At 33.8% G+C, this 17,001-nt stretch overlaps 2 protein-coding genes across 4 annotated transcripts in view; one reads left to right on the forward strand and one right to left on the reverse strand.

The window, feature by feature from the left end:
- DCAF6 (DDB1 and CUL4 associated factor 6) overlaps window positions 1–15,253 on the forward strand; it is an 88,782-nt gene extending 73,529 nt beyond the window's left edge. For all 3 annotated transcript variants that reach the window (XM_012728994.1, XM_012728992.1, XM_012728993.1), the window contains 5 exons: window positions 6,917–7,055; window positions 9,452–9,608; window positions 10,196–10,284; window positions 12,256–12,361; window positions 14,836–15,253. In XM_012728994.1, coding sequence (XP_012584448.1) covers window positions 6,917–7,055; window positions 9,452–9,608; window positions 10,196–10,284; window positions 12,256–12,361; window positions 14,836–14,900 — 556 coding nt within the window. In that variant the 3' untranslated portion in view covers window positions 14,901–15,253. The remainder of the gene's footprint in view (window positions 1–6,916; window positions 7,056–9,451; window positions 9,609–10,195; window positions 10,285–12,255; window positions 12,362–14,835) is intronic.
- Window positions 10,643–17,001, reverse strand: part of GPR161 (G protein-coupled receptor 161) — a 29,875-nt gene continuing 23,516 nt past the window's right edge. Inside the window, exon 5 of the mRNA XM_012728996.1 lies at window positions 10,643–10,682. Coding sequence (XP_012584450.1) covers window positions 10,666–10,682 — 17 coding nt within the window. The 3' untranslated portion in view covers window positions 10,643–10,665. The remainder of the gene's footprint in view (window positions 10,683–17,001) is intronic.

Here is a 17,001-nt window from a genome sequence, read left to right on the forward strand (position 1 = left end):
ATCACGATTGTTTCTTGAACTCCCAATGTAAAGTTTACTTTTCCATATTTATATGCCTTTCCAAGGGTGCTTCATCCTTGAGACTACTGCCCACTTATCTTTCTTCTAAAATTTGGATGAATAGATATGTTAACTTTTATTCTAAAGAGAAAATTTAAGAAGTTGCTTAAGAACATGACAGTAATTTATGTGTTCTCAACAGGCATATGACTTATGAGAATTTCTGTTTCCAAAGGAACAAAGTATTCCAAAACTCGATTGTAAATTCACTCTTTTTGCTTCTTTGAGTGTGAGGAGACATTCTACCCTGGGATGAAATACCCAACTGAAAGGACACTTGTCTTAATGGGCCTTCCTTGCTGCCATTTCAAAATCCAAGTCAAGATTAATTTGGTTAATTGTGTAGAGAAATGGCCCCAAACTTTAAAATGGTAAAAGTATATGCTTATATCTGGACTTTAATTTGTGTGAAGAATTATCTAGTAGATCTTTTAATACTTTGTCCCAAATTTAATTTTTAAAGTAAAATCTATAGAGAACATAGATAAGCCATTTTTGGCATACATTTAGTAAAATGCCATTCTTTGCAATACAAACAATTTTTTAAAAAGATTTTCCTTCTTATAATTTGATGCTAACCATGACCCAGACTTTCACTTTTGGGTTGGGTTTAAGCATGAGAAGGACCTGTCTTAGAAAATTAAGGTCTTAACAACTAACGTAGCCATTTTTAAATGGAATGCTCTTATTAACTATAGCTAGTCTTGGTAAAATGTAACTAAGACTGTGTAACAGACTTTTTTTTTTTGAAAGCAGATAGTAAATATTTTAGACTTTGCTAGCCTAGCTATTCTGTTGGTCACGTAACAATTTAAAATGTAAAAACTCTTCTTAGTCTGTGAGACATTGCAAAAACAGTTTTGACCCAAGAACCATAGTTTGCTGATTTCTGCTCTGTAATAAATCAGTTTTATAGAGAGAACCCAAGCCATAATCTGTGCTAAAATTTCTCTAATGGCAGATATCAAAAGTTTAGAACAATGAAATCAATGAATCACCACATATTTGGTCCCCTTTGTGTAGGGCAAGAACATAGAACATTAAATGGAAACTAAATTGAGTAAGTAATTAGTAATTAAACATATTTTCTAATCACTGTACTAAAAAAGTAACAGTATATGTACCTTTTAGTGTTTTTATATCATTAAAATTTAGAAACATTTTATTTGGCTGAATTTAGAAACATTGACATATGCACTTGAAATAAAAGCAAGTGGTCAGGTCTTTTTTATTTTTTTTCATTTTAATTTAGATAATCTTCAAATAATCTTTACACAATGCAAATCCATCTTATGATAAATGGTGTGATAGCCCGACTGGTAAACTCTGCCTCTTGCCAGACCAAGAAATTTTTTGCTCTTTGATGAAAGGACAACCACATGAGTAAACTTCCTTGAGAAATCCTTTTATCTTGAGTCATTTTTTACTTATAGACTCAATTGACATGCTCTAATAATTTTTTACTAAAGATTAAAGATATTAATCTTCATAGTCACTTCTATAAACTTTCTCAGCTGCCTGGAAGTTTGGTTCATAAAGGGACTACATTAAACTTTGTGGAATGTGGCCTTCAGTTTTAAAACCAAAATTGTTTTCATACTGTAAATTTTCCACTACCTATATAATCATCATAATCATCCTTTCGTATTCTAATGATTTAAGTTTAATATTTATTAAAGAAAATTACAGGAAAAAAAAGGTAATCACAGAGAAAAAATCAGCTACTTAAGAGTTAAAAACTGTTATTTTTTTTTGCTTGCATGTCTAATGTTAGGGCAAATGAGTCAACTCAGGCCTTAATTCTTCTCCTCCCCATCACTCCTCACCCCCCAAAAAATCCAAAGAAACAGTTCAGCTTTGCAGAGCATAATGTGATTGTTTCAGGGATGCTGTTGATAATAAAGTCAGTGTAGTTCCTACATCCTGTAACAGTTTTAGTTCCAGTCTATTTAAAGATAAAAGGGATTAAGTATGATGTCTTCTTTCTGTCTTCAAGAGTGTTTTGTTTATTTAATTTCCTCATAAACATTTAGCTGCATAACATATTCTCACATTATGTCCTGAATCATAAAGGGCACTAAATTATTTTTTTTTAATTTAGATGATTGGTGATAAAAGTGGTAAACTTAATGCTTTAAATATTTCCTTCTTTAAAGTCTTTGTGAGTGACTTTATTATGTTCCCTTCACTAGATTTAATATCAGAGGAACAACAATAGGTGATAGAATAATGAGGTAATTCAGTATGTTCCTTCATTATTTTATTTTTCTTTACAATGAATTTGCCAGGTCCTCTTTATCCACAGCTAACCACCTTTCCTATTAACAGTTAATACTTCTTTGAACTTACTGAACTCAAAGTGCTAAGCATTGTAAAGCAGGTTGCTTTTCACAAACTATATTTAGCTGCATGCACTGCATGGGACTAGAATGAAAATAAATCTCCTGTATGCAGGTATAACTGATGTTCACTTCAAGTGTGTCATATGACAATAACTGTATTCTGAAATCATGTTCTTTAAGTATTAGTAACTTGCTTTGATTATTTTGTGGAAGAATGCAATTTATGTTTTTATTTTTAACCACTTGATTAGGATAACAGTGGCAACTTGTTATTATTCAGATTACTCCTTTTTCTAAAGGTCATTATCTAAACACAGACTTGAGTCTAATTCTGTGCATAGGTATAAGGTTTTAAAAAGAAAGTGGTTTTCTTATGAATAGCTTCATAACTTAAGAATGTCATACTTCATCAAGATAATATGTTACTCAAACACTTCCGTAATATAAATAACATATTCTCACGTGATGTCCTCAATCATAAAGGGCAACCAACGGTGGGTATTTTCAGGTATAACCTTAAAATGAAACTCATTCCCATTATTCAGCTACCCATTATTTAGTTTTTTGACAAAAATCAACCTTGTACCTAATTCTTGAGACATATTTGTCATTTATCATTAGCTTCTAAAACAAAGTGGAATATAAAGCATAGGGCAAGTATCAGAGATGTACAAATAGATAGAATTCCCTTTGGAGAATACAATAATGAAATAAGTGAAAAAATCATGTAAATGTATAGAAATCCCTGAGTAAAGTCTGATTTCATGCCAATTCTCTTGTAAAAGTCTCAAAATTTATTTTGTTTTTGTTCTGGTATTTTAAGAATAAGGCATATTTGAGGTACTTTTTCTGAAATTGGTCTACTGCTAATTATCAATTTTCAATTAAATGACAGTAAAATAGAATTTGTTGAGAGAACTTTTTAATTTTCTGATTTATATCTCTACCCCAAGTACTCAAACCAGTTTTTGCTAGTTTTAAATTGGGTATACATATGTTAAATTCTTTTACCTTTCTGGTAAATTGCAGAATCTCTGTCCTTACCACTGCTTTTTACCTTAGTCTGTTTCGTCTAATATTAATAAACTATGCCATCTTTCATTTGATTTGTACTTGTACAATATTCTTTGCTTGAAACCTTTCCTTGTCATCCTCATGTCCTAGATGTATCCTTGACATCTCTCTTTTGGTGAATTTAGTATGTTCAAATTTAATCTCATTATAACTGTATTTGAACTTGTTTTCCATTTTTTACTTCTAATTATCCATTTTACTTATGCCTATCTAATTATCCTATTATACCTATGGTCTTATACTTTTTAGGATTAAATTTTTGTTCTCTTTTTACTTTTCCCTTTTCCCTTTTTTCTCCATTCAATTACAGTTTATAGTCCTCACTATTATTTTATTGTTTACCTCTGAAATTTTCTGTGTATTTAATTTTATATTATCTTTTATGAACTTTAAGTTGTGTGGTAAATTTGCATAACTGATCATAAAGGAATTAATTACTAATATTATCAAGGCAACTTTGCAAACAGGTTCATAATAAATATTTGTTCACTGATTATTATTCTTCATATATATGTCATATAAATTCCATTTGACAAACTTGCAAAGTGATAAAGCACAAAACTATTTTCAATGACCTATCAATATATTTTTAGTCCTCTATTAAAGTTATTTCAGTGCACTTATTCTAAGTTTATTCATTTCTTTCTAAGCTAAATTGGACATGATCTGATTACATATAACCATAACATTGGCTACGTTGAACTAATTTGAAATCTGTGCAATTGAAACATTTTCTACATCTTAAATAATTTCCCTACAGCAGCATAATTTGACGTACCCTAATCTTTGATCTAAATTGTAAATGCAAACTACAGAACTTGAGATTTAGATTGGCCATATTGTAGAGCAGACTTTTAAATGAAGTGAACATTTATAATCTGGTACCATCCATTCTTAATTACTATTAACTGTTAGTTTAGCCATACATTTTGTTTTAAATGACTTGGACTTCTGCCTGAAATGTTAACTTGTCATCTAATTCTTTTTCTGTTAATAGCTCCTGAAGTCTTTGGTTGTCTGCAAGGTTATTTCAATTTCCTCTGGTACCTGATACTCATTTTCTTAGCCAGAGTTTTCTTCTTCATTGGTTTCTTATTCATATTTAAGTGATTCAGTATACTTTTCTTCTATTTCAGAATAAAAATAGGTAACCATTTGTATTAGTTATGTTTCTTTTGAGCGCATTTGAAGTCTTAACCCTTCCCAGACTTATCTCCCAATCAGAAAATCATCAGAGTGAATTAAACATATCAACTTTCTGTCCAGAAGTTTCTAACTATATCTAACTTTAAAATGTATATGTAGACCCCTTTTTAAAGATAGAAATATATAGCATAAGATAGTTTTTAAACACTTAAAATAAACCTATATAGTTTATAGCATGTTTTTATTTTATGAGAAAGAAAATATCAATACCTTCTTATTATAGTTATTGTAAAAATAGTAGTTAATATAGTTCTTACATAATTGTTTTTAAAGTATTAACAATTTGGAGTCTGGTTTTCTAGACTCTTTCTGTGCATATATAAGTTTTTCCTTGGAAATTACCTTCTTTACCTGTACCTTAGATTCATCAGTATAATACTGAAATTTCTCATGTAGTTGCTTGTGAATAATCTTCCTTATGTTTTGCTATGGTGACATAAGTATCCCAGACAATGGATGCATCATAATTTACTTAAACTGTCCTTTGTGAACATTTCAGAGTATTTCAAATCTTTCTCAAAAAAGTACTTCAATGAGTATATACATGTATGTATTTGTATATGTAAGTTTTTTTTAACAATGTACATTTTTCAAAAGTAAAATTATGGCATCAAAGCAAATACATTTTTAATTTGTTAATAGGTATTTTCTTCTCAGAGAGTATATTGTACTTGACCTCTAATATGTTGCTGATAGGAGTATACATTGTTAAAAACACTTTGAAAAATTGTTCAGGGGAATCTATTAAAGCTGGACATACACTCTGTGGTTCACCATTTCTACTTGTAGATATACATGCCAATAAAAACATATACATGTATTCACCAAAAATATAAACAGCTGTTATAGTAGTAATGTTTCAATAATCAATTTCTGCCAGTTATTGAATGGATAAATTACATTTATACAAAGTAGTATTGCATAGTTAAAGCAATATAGATCACTCTACAATGATGAACTAAAGAAGCTAGACACAGAAGAGTATGCATTGTATTTTTCACATTTAATTAATTAGTCCATGATGTTAGAAATCAGAAAAGTGGTTTTCTTTAAGGGTAGTGTAATGATGGGAATTAAGCACTGGGAGACTAGATTTATGCTGATTTTTAGTACTGGTGGTGAGTTACATGGGCCTGTTCATTTGTGGATTATACACATATGAGTTTATATTTCTAGTACATGTATCTATTTCAATGAAAATTTCACAGTAAAATGATAGTTATATATATATATATATATAGAGAGAGAGAGAGAGAGAGAGAGAGAAAACCACTTTTGCCTCCCACCAGTAGTACCTATTTTCCTATACTTTTGCTACTCTGATACATAAAAATCTTTTTAACCTGATAGATATGCAAAGAGATCATTTTGTTCTACTTTTAATAGTGAGGTTGAGTGTCCTTTTTGTGAATTAACTGCTCCTTTCTTCTGTAATTTCCCTACTCGTGTCATTCCCCTACCTTTCTATTACAGTGTTTGTTTTTCATATGTGTTTGGAATTTTTGATCTATTGTATGTCAAAATGTTTGTATAACAAGTTTAGACTACATATTATGTAATCTCATGAGTCAGGAAAAGTTTCTTCTAGTAATTAAATCACTTTAGGAAAGTAAAATCTGCCTCATTAGGTCCCAATCTGTATTTCAGTGTTGAGTCCCTGTAGAATAGATTCTAGTTGAAGGTCCTTGTTTCATTATGCTTATGTATTCTCTCTCTCTCTCTCTCTTTTTCAACTGGTCTGTTGTTTGCTAGATAATCTTTAAATAAATGTCAAACCTTAAGTAATTTACCTACTGCTGCTATATATTGCCCTTAGTTTTGTTTGGTTTTGCTTTATGCCTTTACCTTTCCTATTGTGGAGAGAAAAAAATAGCATTGCACAGGATTTGTTTTATTTGTAGTAAATTTCACTTTGAATTTTTGTCTCATGTTTTTATAAAATAGCCTTTTAAAAGCAGTGTGCCGCATGCTCTTCTCTTTTCTCTCTCAACAAGTACCAAATTTCTAAGTGATCTCTTGACTAAAACATTTCGTTTTAGTAACTCAACTAGTCTGGTGTAGTCTCACTCTGTGTCTGCCTTTTTACTGCTTTTGGTTGGGGATGCCTTATTGAGATGACTTTTCAAATATTTTTCTAGACTCACCATGTTTTAATGTTCCCCATTTTCATTGTTTATTGGTCTGGGAATTTTTCAAATTTATTTTTGTTTTTCCTTTTAAAATGTAATTTACAGACGCTCTGCTGTTGCCCGCATTCAGGAGTTCTTCAGGCGGAGAAAAGAAAGGAAAGAAATGGAAGAACTGGATACTTTGAACATTAGAAGGCCACTAGTAAAAATGGTTTATAAGGGCCATCGCAACTCCAGGACAATGGTACTGAATGTTCTTGCCATTCTATTACAAAATTATAGCTTATTAGTATACATGTTTTATCCATTGTGATTATCTTCATATATAGTAGTGGGACCCCACTGTAATCTCATTATTGTAACAATATTTCAATATTGTAACAATATTGAAAATCAGTATTGGGTTCTTGTTAAGAACCCAAGCATGGTTCTTTAAAGTCCCATACATATTATGAAAACATTCTATCTTCCTAGGATTACGCTCAGTGAAATAAGACAGATGGTAAAAGAAAAAGATTGGATCATTTCACATATAGGAAGAATAGAGGGCAACCAAATAAGGGATCAGGAAAATATATATATAAAATAAATCAAACACAATTAACAAGCAACTATAAATCAGAGACATTTGACGGGGTGGTAGAGAAAGGAATCAAAACAGAATCAGAACACAAAGGATTTGGCAATGGTGCATAGGTAAAGTGGTGGGTATTTTATGGGGATTATACCTAGAGTAGAAAGCATACATTGTATATGAAAATAATGAATGATGTGAAATATTTTTTAAAAATTCTGCTTTCCTAAGGAAATACTGTAGAATTTTTAAAAATTGAACTCATACCAGTAATCATTGTTTCTTTTTTGGTCTCTAATTTGCTGTTTACCTTTCTGGTAGATATTTTTGGCTCATATTAGCACCCTTTGGCTATGGAGAGAAATTTTGCATATATGAATTTAGATTCATTGCAAAATACAGTCAGTTTTTCTTTTTTTTGAAAGATGTATCTATTTATACAACTGGGCCAGAGGTGCAGGAGGGTTCACCATAAGGATTCACCAAAGACAGAGCAGGAAGCTGAACAAGCAGATCTCTTGAAACACACTGCTGAGGGGAGGAGAAGGTGAGACAGGAGAGGTCTGCCGTGCCACATGGGTCACCTCCCTGGCCAGGGATTGAACTCATGCTGCAGTGGCCACAAATAGCTTCATTGTGCTGCACTTTAACCCATTGGGCCACTAGGGAGGACCCCAGATTATTTTAATTGTAATCCTTTCAAGACTGACAAGAAAAGATGTATTATAGTCTATAACTTTTTCTACCTCCATTTTACAAGATTCTTTTTTTTTTATGCGTATAGTACTAGGGTACAGGCCAGCGGTGCAGAGGTGCAGGGGCAGTGAGAGGCTTCACCCGAGACAGAGTGGGGAGTGAAGAGCAGAACAGGCAGATCAATGAAGTACACTGCTGAGGGGAGCAGTGGGCAGGCCAGGAAAGGTTAGCCATGCGGATTACCTCTGAGACAGGGATTGAACTCATGCTGAGGTGGCTTTAGCTTCTTAGTGCAGTGCTTTAACCCACTGTGCCACCAGGGAGGGCCTGCAAGATTCTTGCAAGATGACTAGTTTAACTGTTATTCCAAGCCATTCCTATCTGGAAAGTGTTTTCTTATACTCATTGAATTAGCAAGATGTACTACATACAGAATTGGTTTTAATCTGCTTTCTTCAGGGTCTAAGCAAAAAAAATACTGTGGGGTGAAGAAATAAATAGCTCTCTGTATAAATAATTCTGTATTTATTTATAAAATATAAATAATTGGTATAACAGTTTAATCATTATAAAAGGAATACCCATTAAAATAGCCAATATATATATATGTTGCAGTTACTAGTTAAAATTTTGGATGAGAATAATTAGGGGTAGGAATGAAACAGAAAAAGAAGTAACTACAGTAGTAATTCCAAGTAACAACAAAACCTACTTCCCTTCTTTATTTTGTCAAAAATAGCAGCTGCAGATAAAATGATTAGAAAAAGTTCTGATCTGAAGTACAACGATTACTGATGATTCATTGGGTGCACCCATTGAAAAATGCCATTTTAATCATTGTAATATATTGTAATGATATCTTGTTTCATTGCTTCCAAAAAATAAATGCTCATTTATAGCTTTTCCTTCTCAATTGTGAGAACTTCTAATAGCTAATAAAAAAAGTTGGTTCTTTTTGATCTTTTGGCATGAAGCAAAATACAAAAGGAAATAATTCTTTTTTTGGTTTTTATTGTAAATTTCAAATGGAACTATTTAAGTTTAGTGTGTGTGTGTGTGTGTGTCCATCATTCTGTCCAAAACTTAGAAATCCCATTTATTTATTTAGTAGTTATTAATTCAGTACATGTTATGTGCTAAAGACTGTTTCAGACACTATAAATTTAGCATTAATGTAACAAAGCACAATTCCTATATTCTCGGGGAACTTGTAATTACTTACATCACCCGTGCTGATAAATCTCCATCCATCATGATTTAAAGATACTAGATGACAAAAACTTTCCAATTTTTAAAATTATTTTCTAAACTAAAGCATTTTAAACTTGTTTTAATGATTTGACTTGAATTTTCTTATATCCTCCCCTCAGATAAAAGAAGCCAATTTCTGGGGTGCTAACTTTGTAATGAGTGGCTCTGACTGTGGCCATATCTTCATCTGGGATCGTCACACTGCTGAGCATTTAATGCTTCTGGAAGCTGACAATCATGTGGTAAACTGCCTGCAGCCACATCCATTTGACCCAAGTAAGATGACCTTTTAGAAGGCAAGGGCGCGAAGTCCCAAGTGTGATTCATCAGCTAGTCTTTTCCTAGTTGTTAATATAAGATTAACCTCATAAGTAACCACTTATGAGTCGATTATAACTCAGGTCTAAAACAGAAAAATCCTATAACCTGCTTTTGGCAGAAAGTATGGAGGAAAGTTAAAGAATTATTTTCCCAATATTTAAAATTTTATCACTTCTAAGTTTTGTCAGGTTTGGCTGACTGAACTTTTCATTACTTATCCAAATTGAACCTTGATAGTCTTCATGTCTGAATTTATTTAGCAGAACAAGGGAATATTGGCTTGTTCTTTTATTCCATCTTAAATTACCCAGTTCCTCATAAAAGAACAGTGAGTAAGAAAGAAATTTGAGTGATTTCAAGGTGGTCTTAAAATTATACTTTAGGAAACTGAAAATAATAATCTATTAACAATTAACAATTAACAATTAAATGTATTAAATGTATCAGTACATTTTCATTCCTGCTGTCCGGCTCTTATACATATGTCTTAAATTAATGGAATGTTTCTAAGTTTTATATTAATATGTAAATTTTATTTCTAGTTCTAGCCTCATCTGGCATAGATTATGACATAAAGATCTGGTCACCCCTAGAAGAGTCAAGAATTTTTAACCGAAAACTTGCTGATGAAGTAAGATTCTTATTATGCTTACTATATACTATATTACACAGTGTTCTTTGACCGTCTTTTAAGAAAAATTAAAACAGCTCATTATTAATTTGGAGCTTCATAAATAAGCTAATGCAATCAAGGAAGCTACATTTTTTTTTAAAGATTTATTTATTCATACAGAACTGGGGTACAGGCCAGAGATGTGGAGGGTGAGAGGATTCACCAGAGACAGAGTGGGGAGCAGAACAGGCAGATCCACGAAGTACACTGCTGAGGAGAGCAGCGGGCAGGTCAGGAGAGGTCTGCCACGCCATGTGGTCACCTCCGGGGCAGGCAGGGATCGAACTCATGCGGAAGTGGCTTTAGCTTCTTAATGCTGTGCTTTAACCTGCTGCGCCATCAGGGAGGGCCAGAAGCTACATTTTAAGTAAAAGAAAAATTAAGATAGAAAAAATGCCTGTAAACTAGAAAGGTAAAATTGAAATACATTTGTTAATTTGAATATGAATTATTATTAATGCCTTATTAAATGTATTGTTTAGGAAAAAAATGTTTTTATTTTTAAAATTGTCTTTTTAAGAGAATAGTTTATTATAGCTGTTCTCCATAGTGGTAGCCAAACAACAGAACATTTAATCGGAGAATCTTTTCCTTTATATTTTAAAGCTTCTTTAGCTTCTTGTTAATAGTTTTCACAATGATTTCTGTGAAGCTCTAGATTTCTTACAGGATTATTAGAGGAAAGGTAGAAAGAAAAGCTGAACTCTTGGCCTTTCCTCCCTAACTTTAAGCAAGGTTTTTATTTGTTTCTACATACATAAGATTTCTTATAAAAATGAAGGTCCATTAGCTGCCAAGCTTCTGTGGATGGATACATTGACACTACATCTGCTTAATACAAAATAAAATGAATCCATTGCTAGAAGTGTTAGTAGTTTGGGAAACCAGTATGATTGACAATTCACAGCACAATTCCCATGTTTTTCACTCATTTAATAGACATTTATGAAACAGTTGGTATATGTTACACAATGGGATGAATTTGAAAAGATAAACCATGATCACAGAGCTTCTAGACTCTTGGGAAGATAGTCAACTAGCATATAGTGTGGTCAGAGATGTACATGTGATGTTTTGTAAGCCTATAAATAGCAACACCTGAGTGTGAATGAAATAGCTGCAGTGGGGAAGTCCTCACAGAGGAAATAAAAATTAGACTGAGTTTATCAGGCAGCAAGGAAGAAAGGAGTATTTGAGACAGAAGGGTCAGCATAGGAGAGGATAAATATGAGAGGGTAAATGAACCATAAGAGTGCTAAAATAGAGTGTCTGTGACCTACAGCTCAGGTGACTAAAAAGCAAGGTTGGGGCAAAGTTGTGAAGGTCCTTGTGCAACGCCCTAGTGAGTCGAAAGTGTGTTGTGATATGAGTTGGAGAAATGTTATCAGATCAGCATCTTTGTTTTCCTCTCATGCTTTCCTTCTTCCTTTTTTTCCTTTCCCCATGGTTGTATGTTGGATCTGTATCATGGATATTCATTTTGTCTTTTTCTTCATCCTTAAGACACAATTCATCAATAACTTGTCAAAAAGGTTTTTATTCCTATATTACTTAGTCTCAGTCAAGGTAATATTTTCTCAGAAAAGTCAAGTAACCCAGGAACAATAATTTAATGCTATCATGTCACTAGAATTATCGAAAACAATAAGCAGACATAAAATAGACTGCTTTGGAAAACAAATTACAAGTAAAAGTTCATTGAAATTCTTATATGATTAACTTCAAAATTTGACATTTATCTTTCTGCCAGTTTCTTACTACTCGAATGCAAGTTGAAATAATTGTTTGGCACTTAATAGCTTAAGGTGGAAATACAAACAGCTTACCTATAGCATTTCTCCTAGGACCTGATGGGTTTTTTTTGTTGTTGTTCTCCTAATCTCCAGTTACTCTATGATCTTTGACATGACTGTTTAACTTGCCTCATAGGTTATAACTCGAAATGAACTTATGCTGGAAGAGACTAGAAACACCATTACAGTTCCAGCCTCTTTCATGTTGAGGATGTTGGCTTCACTGAATCATATCCGAGCTGGTAAGAACTGTCTGTATACTGCTGAAATCATTTATTATATCTCAAAAACATGTACTACTTAAGATCTACTTGCAGGGCTTTTCTATAATTTCTGTAACTCACAAAATGAAGGCAGCTTAACATCTGAACTAGGAATTCTGTGAACACTTCATCTTAGCACAATAGCTTATTTCCTCTTGGACTTTAATTTAGCAAAAACTATCAAAATGAAAACCTTAAAAATTTCCATCACCTGTGCTTGACTTCTTGGAGGAGAGGAACATCAAATAAACTGTAAAAATGTTACATTAAGTATTCTTTAATAGTAGATTTGGTCAAAATTAATCATAGCCCATATAAAAACCAACATGACACACTATCATTATTGAAAGGGATACTTCATTATATCCTTTTCAGCTTTTTTGTTTGTTTTAGATGATAAGCTGTGAGGGTCAGTGCCACAGATATATAGAATATATGTATTACAGCTAATGTTAAAAAAATTGAATAATGTATATTCATAACAATAGAAAAGATACAGTATCTACTATAAACAAAACATGTTTATCAAACAAACACATATTTATTAGTTCATAAATCAAATTTCTTTTCTTTGGATTCTGCAGAATTTTAGAATCTACTTGAACTCCTTGATTTTAAGGCCATGACACTTCTTCTTAACCCCTTTTTCCTTCCTATCTTCATTCATAGTGTCACAACCAAAAAGAATTTAGGTAAGAAAACTGAACACTTTGAAATAGGTACATACTGCTTCCTCATAGTCCACTAAGAGGACAGAATAGGTTATGCAGTATGGCCAGTGGTGTACAGGGGTCCTGTCAAGAGAATCTACTTCAGAAGAATAGCAACTTCATTTTGTTTTCTCACGAAAGAAAATCACACAAGAAATAGTGTAACCTTGTAACAATACCCTTTGACAACTTTTATTTGTCAGAAATTCTCCCACAGTGTTTGATTCCTTCATGATCTGTGAAGGTCTGTTCAAATCTTAATTATTTCATTTATTTTAAAACCATTAATTAAGAGATTTACATAATAACAGCTAAAATATATGTGTAATTCAGGTTGTAAATCATATATATAATCTCAAAAGTTTGACATTGAATTAGAGTCGGCCTAGAGGGGATTGAATTTCATTCACTTGGACAATTAGACTATTCCAATGGGAATAGTTTTAAAAGGTAACAAATAAAACCTCAGGATTCAGTCTTCTCTTGCTGTTGACAGTGGGATTAAACAGTTACATCTAACTTTAACATTATCCATGTTACCTTGGGGAAATGTTTTCTGTATTAGAAAGGGTTTCAACCTAGTGGCTGTAGTGATATTATACTCTTAGCGTCTTTATATTTCTTAATGTAAATTATCATTTTACATGATAAATACTCATTTATTAGTTAAGCCCTTCATTAAAACATCTTGTAGGGCCCTCCCTGGTGGCGCAGCGGGTTAAAGCACAGCAGTGAGAATCTAAAGCCGCTTCCGCATGAGTTCGATTCCCGCCTGCCCCGGAGGTGACCATATGGCGTGGCAGACCTCTCCTGACCCGCCTGCTGCTCCCCTCAGCAGTGGACTTCGTCCATCTGCCTGTTCTGTTCCCCACTCTTGTCTCTGGAGAAGCCCGCCGCCCCTGAGCCTCTGGCCTGTACCCCAGTTCTGTATGCACAAATAAATCTTTAAAAAAAAAAAACAATCTTGTAGTAGGCCCTGAGATTTTAAGGTAAGTAGAAATAGCTCCTGGCCTCCCATTAGCTCTCAGTTTAGCCTTCAAGAAGATAGGCAGTGAACGGGTAGTGTGACCGGGAGCGTCATCGTAGGGTTTATGCAAGAGTATCTGCAATGTGGGAAAAAGAGCTTTTAACACTGCACATTGGTTGTTTTTTTTAAAAGTCCAGTAAAACTTTCACAAAGGGGATAATAATTATATTGAGATGAGCAAACAGAACCTTTATAGCTGAAGAACTGGGCAAAAGTATCCCAAGCAGAGCACCAGCCAGGGTAAGTCATGACAGCGCAGAAAGATAGGCTGTGCTTGTCTGTACTTAAACTCTAACAACTCCTGGAAGGTGAAGACAGTGTCACTGTTAGTCACCACTGTCCTCAGAAATGGTCCCCAGATTCTCTCGTGCAGCTTCCCTCTCTTTCCTTGTCACTCTCCTGGTGACATTTGATCTACTGCCTTAGATTCTGAGACTCAAGAAGCAGGAGTAGACTGGAGTAGACCATAATATATCAAGATCTTTAGGATTTTTCCTGTTTTTTTTTTTTTAATGTTTAGATTACATGAAGAGTTGGTTAATGTCCTTTCTTTTGTCCAAAAACAAAACTATCTTCAGTAATAAACTGTTTTCACATAATAATCTGTTAAATTTTATACATTTTTATCAATTGTAAGTAAAAGACATTAAACAGCACTTTAATTCTCATACATAAAAGTATTTCTTTTTGTGAGTCTCCTGTCTTGTGTTTTCCAGATCGGTTGGAAGGTGACAGATCAGAAGGCTCTGGTCAGGAGAATGAAAATGAGGATGAGGAATAATTAACTCCTATTGGCAAGCACTTAGATGTTCTAAAATTTGTATAAGACATTTATTATATTTTTTTCTTTACAGAGCATTAGTGCAATTTTAAGGTTATGATTTTCTGGAGTTTTTCCCTTTTGGGGATGATAACCTAACATTGGTTTGGAATGATTGTGTGCATGAATTTGGGAGAGTTTGTAAAGCAAAACTAGCAAAATGTTTTTAAAACCTTTTGCCATGAATGTGGAGTGCTAGAAAATGCAAAGTGCAATATTTTCCCTAACCTTCAGATGTGAGAGCTTGGATCAATGTTGAAGAATAATTTTCATTATAGTGAAAAATGTTGGTTCAAATAAATTTCTACACTTGCCATTTGCATGTTTGTTGCTTTCTAAGTAAAGAACTTTGTTGTTTTAAGATATCCTGAATTTGACTATTTATTTAATACCTTCCTACTTTGACCTGTTTTCTAATTTTTTTGTACATAAGACTATTCTTTTCCTAGATTTAATAACCTGTTCTTGTTTTGATTTCTGTGATAGAAGCATATAGAAAAGATTTTTTTTTACTTTCACCTGCCAGTGTACTTTGCTTCCTACCATCATTTCTCTCAGTTAGCAATACATATAGGAGTCAGGCTTGAAACAAATCACAGAGCTTCATGGACAGTTCACATGTATAACTTACGCTAATTTGGGAAGCTCTGGCTTCCTCTCTCTTAACTTCCAGATTTAAGCTGAAGTTGTTGGCCATCCAGTCTTCTAAGGCTGTCTCCCTTACCTCTCTGCCTTCAACCAATTTAAGCCATCTGTACTCAGGCCTGTATTTTAGAAGCTATAACCTGAAACTGCTTCTTTGGACTTATCCCCCATCACCCTGCCTCTCCTCTGCCAAAATGCCATCCTGCTGTTCTCCTATTGGGCTATAAATGTCTCCTAGGTATAATCAAGCAAAGTATCCCTGTCCCACATGAAGACCAGAGTGCTCCTCCCCACAGCATTTCTGCAAGCCCAGGAATTATGCTGAAAGATGGCAGGCTTGCTCTTTGGATACAAGAGAAATAAATTTTTAGTTGGCTCAATGAGTTCAGCTGGACTGCACCATTGGGCAGTTGTGGTGAACACATGTGTCTACACCAGCAGATGTGCTCACTGGTCAAATGGGAAAAGAGACTCAAGCTTCAGCCAAACAGAGAACTGCATGATTTCCAGAAAGTTCAGTCTTACTTCCTGGTCCACTCTTAGTTGTGTGAACTGCTCAAGCCATCTGACTTATCCTCTCTAAAATAAGAGTAATCATAGTAGCTGAACCATCTAGGTCCAGGAGCCCTTGGGACTACCTGAAAGATTAAAATCTTTATAAAACAACTAAAGCCTATGATAGTCATATAATTTGGCATTATTTCTTCCACTGCAATAAACAGTAACAGGAATATACTATAGATTGGTGTTGGAGAACTGACAGGGTAAAGACTCCTAAAGGAGATAGTGGGGTCATGGAGTAACCCTTTGGCATGAAAAATACTAGAAGAGTATCAAAATGGTATCTGTCCACTCTAGCACAGGATACTGACAGTGGGAGAGTCAGGATGAGGGCATAGAGAGTATATGACAACTCCACTCTCTACTCGGTTTTGTTGGGGACCCACAACTGCTCTTAAACTTAGTTAATGTAATGCTATTTGTCAAAGGAATGAAGTCCCCTTCCTTTAGCTGTTTTTCAGTTCTTGTGATAGTATGTTGCAGAGGAGTAGAGCAGGCCAGATCAGCAGTCAAGGAGGCAGCAGAGAGAGAAAACATTGCACATAGGCAGAAGTGAGAAGCCCAGACATTTCCAGGCATTGGTGTGTATGTTTATGGAAAAGGGACCCCAGAAAGTTCAGCAGCTGGACTCTAGCGTTCACCTTCCTACTTGGAAAAAAATATATATGATTCACTGGTAGCAAGGAGGGGTCAGGTGAAGGGGGTGCACTTTATGCCCTGAGGTGGTTCTGAGTCTCGGTAGTAACCTCACTGGCCTCTATTTATAGGACAGCATTGTTCTTCACTGAACCTCTTTTGAAAACTTCGGTTAAGAGATTTATTTCTTCCTCATGCTGGGAAGTCAATTAACAGTACT

Source organism: Condylura cristata, unplaced genomic scaffold, assembly GCF_000260355.1.
Source record: "Condylura cristata isolate star-nosed mole 26May11 unplaced genomic scaffold, ConCri1.0 scaffold00024, whole genome shotgun sequence".
Lineage (NCBI taxonomy): Eukaryota > Metazoa > Chordata > Mammalia > Eulipotyphla > Talpidae > Condylura > Condylura cristata.